The sequence below is a fragment of the Hetaerina americana genome, unplaced genomic scaffold (genome assembly GCF_022747635.1).
Source record: "Hetaerina americana unplaced genomic scaffold, ioHetAmer1.1.p SCAF_12, whole genome shotgun sequence".
Classification (NCBI taxonomy): domain Eukaryota; kingdom Metazoa; phylum Arthropoda; class Insecta; order Odonata; family Calopterygidae; genus Hetaerina; species Hetaerina americana.
The window spans coordinates 4,449,073-4,467,258 of NW_027286292.1; the positions used below are offsets into that span (position 1 = coordinate 4,449,073).

At 35.1% G+C, this 18,186-nt stretch overlaps 1 protein-coding gene across 1 annotated transcript in view; it reads right to left on the reverse strand.

Annotated features, from left to right (window-relative positions):
* Positions 1-575: 575 nt before the first annotated feature.
* The window catches only part of Cadps (calcium-dependent secretion activator 1), a 368,169-nt gene continuing 350,558 nt past the window's right edge, over positions 576-18,186 (reverse strand). Inside the window, exon 33 of the mRNA XM_071582912.1 lies at positions 576-4,063. Coding sequence (XP_071439013.1) covers positions 3,859-4,063 — 205 coding nt within the window. The 3' untranslated portion in view covers positions 576-3,858. The remainder of the gene's footprint in view (positions 4,064-18,186) is intronic.

Here is an 18,186-nt window from a genome sequence, read left to right on the forward strand (position 1 = left end):
TGAACTTGGCTCATTAACTCATTGACAGAACACTTGCATGGTAAGTTAAAGGTCAAATTCTTAAGGAAAATATTTCCAAAACTGTTTTCCTTGCCCTGTACCAGTCCAAATAATAGGTCTGGGCTTGATTTCTGATGGTTCTCCCATAACTTCACCCAACCTGAGTGATTTTTTGGTTAACGGTTCTTCCCGGGAAACCCCAGATGACACAGAGAAAGGAGCTGCCCCCCTACACTGGGAATGTGTGAATTTAACATGCTTTATATGCTGACATATCAATGTTTGTTTATGATAATATTGTGCATTGGTGTTGTCCCAATAAAATATTCAAAACTTGATTTCTATTATGGCATATGTTTTCCTCATCCAGTACTTGAAATCTGAATATGGCAGTAACTGAATAAAAATGTACTGCTACTAGAGGGAGTGCTCATTGATTCTAAGGTATATGATATTATTGAATGTATGAGTTGGATATTATAATTCTATTTTTACAAACATTCTTCCTTTTCTTTTAATGAGCAAATTTCTTTCCAAGTGGAAAATAAAAAGACATTTAAATGAAACACAAAATAATGTGTGCCACGTTGTGACTTTATTTCAACTTCATTTTTCAAATATTCAACATTTCAAGAGTTTTCAGGATATATGTTCATAAAATTTCACAGGAAACATACGGCTTAAGGGGACTTGGAAGATAGAGACTGGGTCATAAAAAAAGTTCCCAACACTCTTGAGTCAACATTCAAATGCTGTGATGACATAACCATTACTTATTAATGGTTAACATTGTCATATCAACAATTCTTTTATATCACCACCATCTCCTCACTGAGAGATGCTTTGAAATAAGTGAAAGCATGTCAAGGAAATAAATATATAAAATATAATCAGTAGTAACAAAAGCTTCAGTGGAATAAACTTAAACATAATGCTTCTCAATAAATTTTGTTGTGCTAGTAGTCAACATTTGGTAGTACCTAACAAATATACTTTTTCAACATCACAATTTAAAAACGTGATTATATAACTTAGCATATTTGATTATTTATTCACTCCTTAGTTGCCTTTAGCTCTGATAATTTTATCTTTTATAAAACAAAATTTATCACTATCATGTTCGCAAATGACTACCATGGATGGGTCAATAATTTTACAAAAATAATTTAATACAACCATTATAGAAATCATAGCTTTAAAACTTAACATTGATTATAGAAACAAGTTCAGTCAATCTCATTTGAAACACAACTAATAATCATCATTAATTGAGAAAACTTTGCCATCATTTTGTGTAGGAAATGCACACTTTCCCTGAGAAACAAACCACAATAACATAAAAAAAAGCTTCGTTACCTGAAGCAACTCCATACATAGATTATAACATTATCCCTGAATGGATTGGATTGTTTCCCAAGTTGTAAGCATCTTGTTTAAGAATGTATTCTTCAAGTTGCTGCTTCTGCTTTTTGGGAGTTCACAATACAATGTACTCTATAAATGTTGAAAATATTGTCTATCTATAGAATATTTTGAAGAAGTAAGAGTTTAAAAGACAACCTTTTTGTAGCATGTACACTGTTTCAAAGTTCTTACGAACATATATGTTGAAAGCATGTTTACCTTTGAATACAAAAACATAACTTGAAGTCTTGACATATGCTGGGTATTAATACTGTGTATGGAAATAGCATGCTTCAAAACTATTGATTAGAAAAACTCGGAGATGGCAAACCTCAATATTGCATGTGAGTAATTTAAGTTTCATGCATGGCCAAGTCATGCAAGGCAATTGTTAACTGATAAACTACAACAGCTACCACAATTGGCAGCTATCAGTTTTCTAAAAACAGGTTTGTACTTCTCTGTAGTAAAACAACTTTAATTAATTTCCAACCATCGTTGGTGTCATGACTTACATCACTCTAAAACAAGTATCTATACTGCAACAACAATGGAGTAATTTAGTTAATTGAGTGATATTTAATTATATCCAATTATAGTATGTTTCCCTGAAGGACACTTCTAAAACTTGCACCATATTTGAAACTTTACCATTTACTCTAGCACTTTAAATGAATGGTTAAATAGATATAGGAAATGGATTCTCCCATATTTATGAATGGTGTATATATATTTCATTGGCTCATTTGTACTGCATATATTTCTATATTTAATACTAAAAAAGTTATAACATTTGACAAAAGAAAAGAAGCTTGTCTCATGCCCTCATTGGGAGCTTCTTTCCAATTGAGTGAAACTGACTTCATATTATAGCAGCACCCGCTTCACAACTAACTCAAGCACATCTTCACAAAGGTACATACCATATGAAAGATTATGCTAAAACTTGTAAAAAATTAGAGAGATTATTCCAATTATAAATCCTAAACTCACAAATCAAAACTTGCATGAAAATGCATAACAAATGGCCAATATGTCACTGTATGAATGGGAACATACGCCAAAATGGAATAATTCCACTTAACAAATTCTATTTCACTCATTGTCAACAATGCATTCTGTTGATTTTTAATAGTAAAAAGAAATATTTACACAGTTATATGACTAAATGATACAAATGCCAGATTTAACTGGCGATATTTACAATAAAATTCTATTGTGAACATATGGCCCCTTAAGACATGCATTATGCTACCCAAATTGCAGACAAAATGCACTAAGTTGGAGTTATTATTAAAATATTAAGCATAAGATTAAATAACACTTCATGTATCTAACTTTCAGTTCACACACACTCAGGCACACAGGTTATATGTATGTGTGTGTGCGCGTGTGTTGTAAATATAGACATATTAGAACTCCCATCCTTTGCCAATTGGTAGTTTTAAAGTCATTTTATAGAAGAGAAAGTGGAATGTTTGGCTAATTTCTCAATCTGCCTATGTTATCAATTAAACTGCATGCATGGCTTACTTTATGACCATCATTATTAGTCACTACCAAATATTCTCAACTTGTGTGAGTGCACAATACTTCTGCACAGGCATTGGTTATACTGCAATGCATAATTACTTGCCTCACACTCATACACTTATAATTACAGTGAGCTACGATCTTCTAGCCTAAATCATCCGCTCATATGCATGTATGCAGGTTTGATTGAGTTCAATTAAATATTTTATTTGTAGGTATATGAAATAGAGATAGAGAGATAGATAGATAGAGAGAGAAAAGATGAAGTTTATCTGAGTATAAGTGTGAGGCTTTAAGTGAAAGGTTTGTGACTTTTGGTGTTGGTGTCCATGTTAGTGAATGTGAAGACATTTAGTGTTTCTGTGAATTTCAAGTGGTGAGAAAGGTTATCAAAGAGAACAAGGTATATACCCAAAACAGTTATGTCAAGCTTGTATTAGAGATGTATTAAGACATATTGTCAAAGATGTTATCTTCATAAAATAATGTTTCCTAGAGGTACAAAATCAACAAAGAAAAGTTGGGAAAGGATGGAATTTGGCATAGCTAAGATTGTGAGGTATTTTTATTAGCTTTATATATGACCACAAAATCACTCCAACTCAAGGTATCTACACTTGCTGACAGGCATTTATTTTTGTTCCCTTTAACCACCTTTCTACCCTTATAAACCATTGATGAACATGGCACTGTGGTTTTTAATAAAACCATGTTTTCAATATTTACAGTTTTGCATTTTGCCTCCTTTGAATAAACAAACAATAATGAATCTTTGATTCACATCATCATACTATTCAATTCTGGGAATTAATCACAGGCATAGCTCAGTCATTATAAAAACTTAAAGCATGCCCTCTCAGTATATTCATAAATAGTGGGCTTCAATCTTAAGAAAAATAACAATTTACAATATCTTAAAATCTAAAACCAACTTCCTCCACCAAACTTACTAGTTAAACCTCCAATTCCCTTACCAAACATATTCCCAACCCTACCAACAACATTTGAGGTTACATTTGAAATCTTGGCTACATAATTGCCACTATCATCACCTAAAGTTTCTCTTATTGTGACTTTTGGCTTTCCTCGATCACCATCATCTTCAATTCCAGTTTCAGGGTATCCTCTGTAATAAAAAATAAGCTATTGAGAAGAATTTTTCCACATATAACCTTGTTATTCACTTAGGTGAAAATAAATGGGTGAAATACATATTGTTGAAAAAATTTTCCATGCACTTAAGTTCAAGGTGAACTGAAGTCATTCTTTTAATTTATTAACTTCATGCATTGGTAAACATCTATTGTTACAGGCAATAGACCTCAACAAATTCTGTATCATTTGAGTACAAATATCCTTTCAAATAATTTTTCATAATTGATTAAAGATTATTCAACTTCAATCCCAAGAGATAACTATCCAATAATAGTAAGCTGAGTTGAAACTCTTTATAGGACTGATATAATAATGAACCATATATTGCCAAATACAGCATGGAAGAAATAACTAGTTAAATTAATAAAATTCATGTCAGGTTGCTATTAATGCTGAACTGAAAGAAGCAGATACATTAGTGGAACAATACCTATGCTTGAATATATTGCCCTGATGTAGCACCTCATGAAAGCATACGGGCTAATGTATTCCAAACCTGTTACACATATACATCTATATTAATATGAATTTAGCAATAAAAATTCCAACAAGGCTGTTGCAGCGTGATGATGACAAATATCACATAAGAGAAAACTAGTAAGATAAAGTAAAAATATTGGTCATTCACTATTTATCAATTGAGTAAACAGCAGGAGCACAGACTTTACTCAAATTTCCAGTGTCTATACATCATAATACATCCATACAGCATAATTTTTTATATTTTATAAACATTTGAAAATTTCAGCCACACTGCAGTGAAAGAAGGGAGAGTAATTTTTCAACCAGCAGCCACATCTTCATAATCAGCTTTATCAGTTTATAAAAAAATTAGGAGCTGTTCAAAGGATGGCTATAAATTAAATCTATAAAACAATTAAAACTAAGAAATTTCATAGAGTTAAAATCTTTCACGTTGATTAATTCAGATATGAATCTCTTGATAGATATAGGTTTTCAACCACAATCCCTTGTGGAATTTTGGTTCAAATTCCACTTTATGTCAATTATTTTTTTCCCAGTGAAATTTGTCACACCTGTGTGCATCCCAGTTGGTTGTTACACCAGAGATAATGTTGAGCTATTTCTGCAGCTCAAGAAATTAATGTGTGTGAAATCAGGAGAGATATTGCAGAATGGTTCATGATTTTAAATATCCAATTTTAATGGGTTTCTATGAGGCTCTGATGCTATTTTTAAGAAATTTAAATGAAAAAATAAACAATCACCATATTATAATATTTTAAAATATGAAAAATATGCATACAAGGGCAGTTTAATAAGTACCCGTGTTTGACGTCAAAGGGCGTTCCTGAGGGAAGTTTATGTTAACATCGTGTGCTGCCATCTATCAAACAACAGCGAAACAAATTTCAGACTGATTTAAAGGTTAGTCTGGATTTGGCAGCCATTTGGGTGAGACTAATTTCGTGATTTTTGCTAAGATGGAAAAAGAGCAGTATCATTCGGTAATTCGCTTTTTGTTTTTGGATGGGAAGAAATGCGAGGCGATAAAAGCAAAGTTGGATGCTGTTTATGGGGACACTTCACCATCTATGACCACAGTTAGATATTGGTTCAATGAATTTAAACGTGGGCGAATATCTGTTTTTGATGAGGAGCGACCAGGACGCCCGGCAGATGTGGTTACCGAGGAAATCATTGAAAAAGTCCACGCCATGATTCTCGCTGATTGGCAAACGAAAGTGTGCAAAGTAGCAGAGGCCGGGGGTGTGTTGACGGGAACGGCAATTAATATTTTACATAATAAGTTGGTGATGAAAACAATTGTTGGCCTGATGGGTGCCGCGATTACTCATGGTGGACAACAAGCTGATCCGGCTGTCAACTTCATGCACTGCATGAACTACGTTATGAATTGCTGCCAAACCCCCCACATTTACCCGATCTGGCTCCCTTTGACTTTTTCTTATTCCCTAACAGGAAGAAATGGCTCGCGGGAAAAAAATTTAGCTCAAACGAGGAAGTTATCGCCGAGACAGAGAAGTATTTTGGAGAGTTCGACAAATCCTATTTTTTGGAGGGGTTAAAAAAATGGCCGGAACGTTGGGAGAAGTGTATCTTTCTAAAAGGGGACTATGTTGAAAAATTAGAAAAATGTTTTTGAAAAAATGGTTTCTTCATTTCTAACACGGGTACTTATTGAACTGCCCTCGTACTGACCTAAACAGAAGAACAGCAGTAGTTCTGTATGAAATATATAGAATATCCATAATTACTCAAAAATTGTAGATATTGCTGCGTAGGTTTTCGCGGCGGTGGTTTGAAGTACTCTGCATTGTCGGGTTTCACCGCGTCGTTGTTTGATTCAGACAACAGTTTCGCCGAAGCTGCATTCAGCGTCTTCATCTTCGACCTGAAGACGCCGAATGCAGCTTCGGCGAAACTGTTGTCTGAATCAAACAACGACACGGTGAAACCCGACAATGCAGAGTACTTCAATTGTAGATATTGACCCAAAAATTCACAAAGATACCAAATATTTGTAAAATATAATATTTTTCATACCAATTTCAATGACACAAGGCACTGTTTCTATGTATTAGGACACACATGCTCAAAATATCTGGGTTTCACATTCTTATATACAAGAGTCTTCTTACTCTATATATTTAGCCCCCATTTTCATTAAACTACTACTTTAGTGCTATCATGAATTATTATGTATCACCCCTATTTGAAAACTATTTACACAGTAAATACTCAAAACAATATGCAAATTTGCCCCTATGCTGAATTTCATCTGGTGTGTCAAGCTGAAATATATCAATTTACGTGTAAAAATAATAACAGTATCAAAATAATTGGTGGTGAAGCTAACTTCCCAAGTATAGACTGGAAAAACAATAGCATTAAAACTCAGACCCATGACCGCAATTCTTGTAAATCACTATTAAAACTAAAGCAGAGAAACTCCCTTCATCAAACAGTGTGTATACCTACCTGGGGAAAAAATATATCAGGCATATTTCTAATGAACACACCAGAGCACATTATGAGTGTGGCTTATGACAAGGGCTTGAGTGACCATAAATTTGTTCATGTCAATTTTGATGCATAAATAAAAAAAGAGTATCAGGCAAAAACAAAAAATGTATTATTACCATAAAGCAGACTGAAAATTTTGCCAAACCATTAAACTCTTCACTACCCAAATTCAAAGCGCACTTTAGACATGCAAATGTGGAAGAAGCTTGGACACAATTAGTCAACATTATGCAAAGGGGTAAAACAAATTTCATCCCTAAAAAATTGGTTTAAAAGAATGACAACCCCAGGTGGTACAATAATGGCATTTGGAAAGCTCTCCAGAAGCAGATAATGTTACAGTCCGGAGTAACGTTCAGAACATATCTTCCTTGGAGTACAGACCTTTATTGGACAATTATAATCTAAAATTGAATCCAAAAGTCAATTACGTAGTGCCTTACAAGACTTTACGATAAGCGTAAAGTACTGTGAAAGTATTAGGACAGAGACCCTAAAGCGTTAGACATATGTTAGGGAGGTAAAAGGGGGTGAGCAAACCATGGCTTGCTTTAGGGATTGTAATTATATCATTCAACCTGACAGTGCGGGAAAAGCCAATATTCTCAATAAATTCTTTCAGAGCATATTCATGAGTGATGTGGCCACCATGGATTTTCCAGATACAATACATATTAAACTCATGGCAAATATTAAAGAGGATGGACAAGGAATTATCAAATTGTTCAAAGAGATTAAACCCAACGAATCCCTGGGTCCCAAAAATATACCAGCTAAGGTGTTAAAGCATATAGCTGCTTTTTTCGCCATATCTCAAATCTTTATTAAAAAATCTCTCACAATTCTCTAAGAATTATAAAACTGCACCGATAACACTTATTATTAAAAATGGTGACAGGAAGGACCCCAGTTATTTCTCTCCACATTTCTCTCACTTCTATAATGTCACAAAATTTTGGAACACATTATTGTAAGTTTGATAATGGGATATCTCGAGTATTCTCATACTTTTTAAGTAACAATCAGCATGGATTCAAGAAAATCCGCTCATGCGAGACTCAATTGGCACAACCTACACATGACTTACTTTTATTGGACAAGAGTGGTAGGCAAGTGGATGCGATCTTTTTTGATTTTCAAAAGGCATTTGATAAAGTTCTCCATGGTAAACTAATTGATAAATAGAAGTTTGCTGGTATAAATAAGAGCACAAAAAATTGGGCTGAAGACGTTGTCAGAGTAGTAACAGAGAGTAGTCCTTGATGGTGTTAGTTCTGATAGCTTAAGAGTGACCTTGGGTGTTCCTCAGGTAAGTGTAATCAGGCTGCTGCATTCCTAGATTTTTGTAAACAATTTGAACTGTGAAGTAAAAAGTAAGATCAGGATGTAGGCGGATGACACAGTGATATATCAGAACACATTCCCAGATCACCGTGTCATCTGCCATTGTCTTTTTTTATCTGGGGATGGGGATCACTTAATACTACCAAAAGATTTAGACTGCATTTCAAAATGGTGTACAAAAGGGGAATTGTCATTAAACCATAACAAATATTTAGTGGTAAATTTCTTTAAATGACAACAGGATTTGTTTCGAAATAGCTGGATTTGACCAAGAAGTAGTTGACACCGTAAAATACCCAAGTGTTACTATAACTAACGACTTAACTTGGGGCACCCACATATGTCAAAACTGTGGGCAAGCAAATAAACAACTGGGATTTATTAGACTCATTGTTGGCACGAGTTATAAGGTCAAGGAACATTGTTACCATGCTATTAGGCCTCATTTAGAATATGCATTCAGTGTATGGGATCTATCTGGAAAAGGCCTCATTCTGGAAATTGAGAAGGTTCCACACAGGGCAGTCCGTTTTGTTAAAAACTGTTATGATAAAACAAAAAGTGTCACAGAAATGCTTCAGAAGTTGGGTTGGGAGTCATTAGAAGAAAGATGATTCAATGCTAGGTTAAACTTACTAAATAAATTCAGAGCCGCATGTTGCAGGGCCAAGGTCTCACAAATTATTCGCACTTCAACATACATTAGTCACTTGGATCATGAATATAAAATTTGGAAAAAGATGCCAGAACTAGCATACTCAAGGACTCCCTCTTCCCATGGACAATATAGGATAGCAACTGTATAGTTGGAGATAGCAAAAATTTCACTTGCCAACCAGAGCATCAAGGGAATAACTAGTTTTACCCAAATGCATGCACTTTCGTTGATCTCCTGTATTTTGCTGTTAAATCCCTTCCTGCATGAATGCATAGAACTGCCATTTCATGACTGTAGTGCTTGGTACAATGTTGTATGCATTTCTTTGTTGTTTTCAAGCTTCTCTTTCAATCCCTCATCTCTCTCTGTGGTGGGAATGCCTCATGCCACTCTAAAATGCCTACAGTAATGTGTTGAATTCTCTAACTGTGACTTTAGGGATGGAGACTATGAATTGTATGTCCATGTAATGGTAAAATATCTTCTTCTTACTTTTCAATTCTGCATGACCTGTCTTCTTATAGTGAAGGCCTGTTGTATAAATGGTTGTGGTTCATTTTTATTCCTTTTTTTGTTTAACAAATAACAGATTTATCAGGTGAATTAACCCTTGTTTTGAATGAAGTCTTCCTCCAGCATGTATACAAATTTTCACATCATTTGATAGATTTTTACTACATTCATAGGTTTATGTGCATGTTAGTTCATTATATATGTATTTGCATGAGTGTAAGTTATAAAGGTTTTCACATGAGCATGCACCTCCGTGGGTGAAGATATGAATGAATTGCAGTGATTTTATTCTCTTTTACGGGTGGTGACTTAATACCCCCGTCACATGCCACAGCGGTGGTGTCCAGGGTAGTATGTAGATGTGTGTGAAGTTTTAGCTATTATGGACTTAAAAAAATTAATGGCCTCAAAAATTTACACGGGGTAAAAATTTTTATGGGCTTAATAATCTTGCTGTTAAAAACTTCCTGTCATATGCAGCTTCCTGATGTGCAAAGGTGTGCAAGCCTTTTTGATGGTTTCATAGTGCAAGGATATGTGTTTGTATTTCAAGTGATGAAATCTCACTACAAAATATTTTCACATCTATTACTTAATTAAGACTATGCCATGGCCTACCATAGGTGGTTGTAAAGGGGATGTGATTAAGTACACCCTGCCCTGATTGCTCTGCTTGCCTGTTACCAGAACAAGATGATACTTCATCATTCATTCATGGCCATCCATATTGGTACACCTGGCTGCAAATATCAAAGTGTTAACAAGGCTTTTCATAATATCCCTACTCAACACCCCTGTCATCAATTCCCTCCTCCTTGTCAAAACTTCTTTGCCTAACACAATACTTCTCCTTATGTCCCTACCTCTTGATCTATTTTGGTCCAGAATTTTCTATTCACTCAGCAATACTTGCAACCCTTTCACTGGACTGACAAAATAGATAGGTCATCAGCAAAACTAACTGATTTTATGAATTCCCCTCTGACTTTCATTCCTACCTCCAGTTCTTCCCATCCCTCTTTAATCATTTCCTCTACATGTGCATTGAACAGTACCAGTGACAATGGACAACCCTGACTTACATCTCTTCCAAACACTGCCCATCCGGACTATGTCTCCCACTCGCACCTGAGCAGTCTGAGATATGTGCAGGCTGCGGATCAGCCTCCTGCCACTCCAATCTATTCCTATTTCTTGCGATATAATCAGTAGTTTTTTCCAGTATAATCTATCAAACGCCTTTCCGAAATCTATGAAACAGGCAACTACAAGTATGTCCTGATAGTATTCTATATAATTCTCTATTAGGGCCCTCATTACTACAATAGCATCATGCACGCCTTTCCCCTTCCGGAACCCACACTGATCATCCCTTAGGTAAATACTCACTCTGCTCCACATCCTTTTGTAGATGATCCTGAGAACCACTTTAGCTGTGGGAGAAAGCAAACTTATTGTTCTGCAGTCCTCACATGATATAGCCTTTACCTAATTTCGAATAGGAACTCACACTGATCTGACAAAGTCTTCCAACCAAATTCTTCTCTCATAAATGCAACGAATCAGTCCAAAATAACTCTTCCTCCCACATTTTCCTAAACCTTTAAGTAGTTCCACTGGAATTCTGTCTACCCCTATGGCCTTATTTGATTTCATTTCCCTTAATGCCCTTTCTCTCTGTCAAGTAAGCCTGGACCTAGGCTATCTCCATCTATATCATTTTCTCTTTCTATGTCTAACCTTGCTGGCCTAAGTTCTTTGCCATACAGTTCTTTTATATATTCCCTACCATCTCTCTTGGATATTTCCTGGTTCAACTAGTATTCTGCCTGACTTATCTCTAATTGTTAACCCAGATTTAACCTTCTAACTTCCAGAGATTATTTTAACCTCCTTGTATAGCGCATCAATTTCACCCTTCCTCTGTAAAATTTCCATATCCTCACATTGCATCATCCACCATGCTTCTTTTGCTCTATTTGGTAAAAATTATTATTTAACTCTTTGTACTTCCTTCTGCCTAATTCTTTATTTACATTCTTACATTTCCTTCTTTCATCTATCATACCAATCATTTCATTCCTGATACATGGTTTCCTTGTCCTTTTCCTATAAACGGTTCCTATAGTTTCTTTTGTGGCTTTTGATATCCCTTTTTTGACACATTCCCATTTTTCCACATTAGTACTCAGCTCTTTTCCCTCTCTACAGTCTGCTGAAACTCCTTCCTTGTCATTCCAGTTAATGTTTGTAAAGTCCATTTCCTAACCTGTTGCCCCTGCCTTATCTTCCTAATTGGACACTACGCTTCATTAGCACTAAATTGTGATCTGAGTCAGCATCCACTACAGGGTAACTGTGAGAATTGATCATGCTGTTTCTTTGCCTAACTATATCATAATCTAACTGATACATTTCTGAGTTACTTCGCATTTTCCATGTATACCTATGCCTTTTGTGGTGTCTAAGCCAAGTATTGGTGATGACTAATCCCTACCTCCTGCAGAATTCAATTGCTTTCTCCCCGCAGTCATTCTTCGTTTCTAAACCATAGTCCCTTACCTCAACCCCATCTCTTCCTTTGCCTACCATCAAATTCCTACCCCTCATCACTATGAAATGTTTCTCTGCAGGAACAGATGCAACTATGTCCTCTAACTGATTGTATCAACATCTTTGCCCTTATGATTGCTTGGTGGCATGTATACCTGAACAATGATCAAGTTTGTCGGTTCTGCTTTTTTTCTACTAGCAATATTCTATCTGTTGCTTGTTCTATGTTGACTATGCTTCTTCCTCCCTTTTCATTCAATATTATGGCAACCTCTCATTGGCTCTTGTCCCCTCCGCTGTATATTACTATATTTTTATCACTCCAGTATTCCCTGCTATTCTTCCATCTAACCTCCGATAGACCCAAAATATATATATATTTCCTCTTCTCCTTTCTTGCTTTTTATTCTCTAATTTCCCTGTCCTCAACATTGCCCTAACATTCTAAGTAATTATTCTAACTATTTCAGTTTATTCTGCTTCTCCTGTGTTGCTGCTGATGGTTTTTGATTTGCAAAGGTTTTATAAGATGACAAATGCAAAAGCCTTGCCTGTAATGCTGCCAGGCATAAGACACCGCCGATTGGGCCAGGTCCCTTAGTTGCCAGGACTCACTTCCTCTATACTGTTCGTCATAGGAATTGGGAATAATAATTGAGGTGGTTTCCTTGATCTTCCTCAAGTGTTTTTAATGTGACACCATCACTCAATGGGTGCCCCACTGGGGTCCAACCCCTTTGAAGCTGCCTAACTGAGGAACAGACGCTGCAGGGATTACCTTTTGTCTGGCTCCTAACTCTCGCCCTATCTGGTATAGGTGACCCTACCAGGAGCAATTATCATTGCTCCTGCTAGCACAGCTCTAGGTGTTGTTGGAATGAACAAGTTCTTCCACTAAATCAAGCTTGTAGTCTAAGGGAGGGAGAGAAACAAATGCCAAGTGAAAATAACTCCCAAAAAATGAACCCCTAAATACAGAAACTTGGTAAGCGTGAACCTAAAATGACACAGCAAAGCAATAACATAAAATCTTTGTAGCTCAAAACAAAATAAAAAATTTTTTCCTGCAAGCAGTTGTGGTGCCTCAATATTAATACTTTAACTCATTAATGGCAGGTGGTACCATGCAGCACTGCTTCAATTCCATTATCATTTCATGCTCACACCTTTATCTTTTGCTTATCAACTTCAGCAACATTACATTTATCATGATGTGCACTTTGGTAAGTTTCTACAAGTTGGCATTGAGTAGGGGAAAATAGTTCTCCTATGATGATCACTTGATGATCCTCTGGAGGTAACTTTGCATGCTGGTGGGCATATTTTTTTGTCCAAGCCAAAAAATGAGTGGTCCAATCTTTAGTTTCATAGCATTCAGTAGTAGGAGGCACCCTAAGAAAGGATTGTGATACTACTGAATTAATACACTGTCTCCAAGATTCGATCCGGGCCCTCTGGGTGGGAGTCTCTTGCCATTTCAATCCCTGAATACCATTCAAGATTTTGAGGACTTGAGTGGAACCATTTAGGATCACTAGCCATGAAGTGGAGTGAGTCGCATACTATCAGTGCCTCATGTTTTGAGTGGATTAACATTTAAAAAGCCTATTTTACAAATATTGAAGCATTGACTAAAAGGACATACTATTTACAAAGTTAATTTCTGTAGAATGCATAATCTAAAATCTAAAAACATTTTACAAACTACTAGTAACTTTTTCTACTCTTGAAGATACATTGCCCTTCATGAGGTATCAGATATTCCTAATGATGACAAGAACATTGAATCTACTCAGATTATCCCTGAACCACCAATCCCAAATGACTACTCTGATAAAGAGGGTGAGGAATATATGTATTACCAATCTGACTAGTTAATAGCTAAATTAGAGGTGAAATGAGCATTTTACTAGCTTGACCACTAATATTGCTCATGTACAATCGGAGTAGAGGAATAAGCAGTCTTCACTCTTACCTGCTTTATGTTTTGTTTATGAATATATGAATTCAAATAAGGAATGCAGGATTAGACTCATTTTCTTTCCTGGAGGTAATTTATTAGATCTAACTAAAAGTATATGTGAAATTTCCCAGAGAACTGGAGCACAGCACACTAGTTTAAGTGCTAGAGGACACTGAGAGTTAGATGAAATAAGTATGATCAGATTAAAAATGTACTAATCTCATGAGCAGAATGTGCCTGGTGTTGCTGTAATAAAATTTGACTTTCTGAAATACTAAGAGCTTAAGGATAACATGGGGCTAAGGGACTACAGCTTACACACCCAAAATTGGAAAATTGAGAAAAAAAAATTTGATTACAAATGTGTCAACAAATGTGACAACTTCTGACCGAAATACATAATTACATTTTTGGAGTAAATAGTAAAGTGCATAAAACATTTTATGTAGCATAACTTTATTGCCTTTATTTCTTGCCTATAAAATGTTATCTTCAAGTAAGTGATGAAGAGTTGTGACAAATTTTTATCGCCTCAATATTTTATGACCACTAAATATTGTCTACATTTTAAAGTATTAGAAAACATTTATTGATGACAATTTCTTTCTACTAATTAAAGAGTTTTTAAATATTTGTCAAATACATCTGAATTAATTATGTGCCTACATAGCTTGATTGGTATCATGTATTCTGAGAAAAAATCAAAATGAAGCCCAGAGTGATCTAAGCAGACACCACTCAGTGATCCAGTGCTTTACTGAAATTAAAACAGCACAATATTTCCACTCTTGGCAAATAACAACACTTGATTTACTTGCTATCCATGCCACACACTGTTCATTGGAGAGAGGTAACTCAGTGGAAGGGAAAATACCATTGGACACAAATTTTAATATTTCCAGACATCAAATGGAAACTTTTATTTGGGCTAAAAAGAATTGAGATTTGTTTTTTCAATCCATACTTAAAATGGCTATGCACCTAAGGTTAAAACAAAGGTTTTAAAAATGTTCCAAAACTTTATGAACTCTATTAACAAGTGAGTAAAGTATGAATTCAATTTACATTTCTAACTTCATTTCTTAAAATATTCTTCACCGATGAAATTTATTTTCTAACATTATGTGTTTTTACAGCTTACTTTTCAATTTGTTTAATGTTGGAACCATATTTTACAACTTTTCTAATGGTTAGTCGAGATAACTGAAAAGGTCATTTAAATAAACTATCTCTCATTACTGAGTATTCACTTCAGAAGAAATCACTACGTAATTTTGATTTAATTTATATTCAAGTCAAGCTTGCCAATCCAATTTTAGATTTTATTCTAAGGAGAATCAGAAACTCGCAGGTTACTACTTCTAAAATGACAAAATATAAATATATCAATATAATAATAAGCTGAGGAAAACACTAAGAATATTTCAATTTGCAGGAGAAAGATGCACCAATTGATAGGATTGAAAAAGTTAAGCGCTGGGTGTGTCTCAGAGGCATTAATTTAAAAAAATTTAATTATCACTTTAGCTATTCCACTAAACAAAAATTTCATTAAAAAATATATAATAATGCTACAAATGTTTGAACTATTTAAGAACTTCATAATTTCAGAATGAACAGATATTTTTAGCCTTTCTAATAATCACATTAAATCAATGATTCATCTTATATCATATCCTCTCTTTATTGTTACGAACTCATGTTTTCAATCAGGTTACTTTCCGGACATCATAAACTTCTCAAAGGTAATTCCTGTTGAGATATAGACTATCAGCACTGATTGCCCAATTCAATTACTTCTGTGATCATTGATGAACTTGCACTTCATGTAAAAAAGGCTCCTAATTAGAAGATATTCTCACCCAAATTTTCTTCCACCAGTTTTCCATTGTTCCCCTACTTCCTGTGAGTGTAATGAAATAGATTTAAATGTTAGTGATTTGGTTGATGAAGGTTTTACATTAGTTAAGTGTTCATGTGTGAGATGCTCAATCAACAGTTGTTAATGCCAAGGATTTAAGTGACTGCCCCATCAAAGAAGTGGAGAAGAAATCCTGTATCCACATCTGCCAGGTTCATCCAACCTGCCACATATGGATATGGCTGGTGTCTGCTTCAGAGGTTAATATTTGTGATTTTCTCATTATCATAGTGAAGGGTAACTCAGCTTTGAGGTGACTAAGCTTTAAGAAAGAGGAGAGTATGCTTCTTTCCGGCCAGCAGGTGTCTATTAGATGTGTACTTTCACTCTTCCTCAAAACTCCACTCATAGTGAAATGATGGTGAGGACAACTAATGAGACACTTGAAACAGTGGGTTTCTAAAGGCAATTTGGCCTCAAAGAAGGTGAAGAGGATGAAATTGGCTGGCACAATGATGACCACAGTATTTTGGGATGCACACATAATCATCTACATCGATAACTTGCAGAAAACAATGAATGGAGATTATTATGCCTCATTATTGCACCAGTTGAGTGATGAAATCAAGAATAAATTTCCACATTTGGTAAATAAAAACCTCTATCCTCCATAGAGACACATGAAGATAATGCATGGGTTCATAACTGTGCAGTTTCGATGGCGAAAATTATTGAATGGAAGTTTAAATTATTACAATATCTGCCTTATCCTCCAAATTTAGCTCAGAGGGATTTTTTTTCCAAACTTAAAAAAATGGCTTGGGGACATCCACCTTGAACATTGCCAACACATATGCCTATTTTGAAGACCTTCCAAAATCCTACTTTTTAGACAGATTAAAAAAGTTGGAGAAATGCTGGGAAAAGTGTATCAAGCTGAAGGGTGATTGTGTTGAATAATAAATTTCCACCTAAATAAGTTGTTTTTCTATTTTTTCACATATATAAACGATTCATTTTTGTTTTGCAGTGGTTAATTGAGAAGCAAGTTTTTAACTATTCCAACTTCATCTCTACAAAACTGATACAAAATATACTACTGTAAAAATATAACAATTTATATCGACAAGGTGTCCATTTATTTGTCATACTAACAGCATTCCTGGCAGTTGTTTTCACTCGATCAAAAGTTGTCTGACTATTTTTGCATTATTTTATTTATTTCTAGAAATATTTTATTGGAAAGGTAGGAAAAAACAAGAAAAACTTGTCGACTAGCATAGATCACTTTTCGCAGTATACTTACTTCACAAGGGCTACATCTTCATATTTTTTTGGATCTTTTTTTAGCATATCCAGCCGGTCTTTATAAATCCTGAATATTTATTTATTTAGCATTAGTCCAAATACTACCACACTTCCACCTTTACATTGGACTTTGAGTATTGATGGAACAATTTGGCAATTACATTCACCCAATCCTTAGGTGGAGGAAAAATCACCAAGGTGGAAATCAAATCCGTGACCTCTGGGTTGAGACGAGGATGTTACCTTGCCGCCCCCAGGGCCTGCTTGATGATCCCATATTAAGAACTACTATAGGAAAAATAGTAAAACAGAACACTGTGCAACGTATTTGCTTATTGTATTCCATGAAAGCTACAAGGCATGTTCTCTCTTGTACTCTCCTTCTGCTCCTTCCCTCTGTCTTGGTGAAGGAAGGAGGGTAAGAAGAATGGGATAAGGTACTCAACAGAAAATTGGGCTTACTTCCCTTTTTCAATTGATTCTCTTTGTGGGTCGACAAAAGAGATAACTTGCTGAGAGATGATCACCCAGAAATCATTTGCCAATACCTTTGCGATTCAGCCTTGGTAAGCCCCACAGTGAGTTGTGTGAATTTCAGATTCAGGAAGAAAAGTTTTATACCAAAAATATGCATAGTGGTTCAAAGATTTTTAGGTGTTTCAAATGTAATTTTATTTTGATATTGTTTCCAGTTAATTTTTAAGCCTCCGGCTATGAACAGTTAACAAAAAAAGAAACCCTTCACCAAGTTACTTTAACCTGTATCATATAATTGAAAGATATTTCCCATTAAAAAAATATATTCAAACAGATGTACAGTGGAACCTCACTCAACGAGGACCATGAATAGCGAGTAATTCACATAATTAGCAAAAATATTTTCCC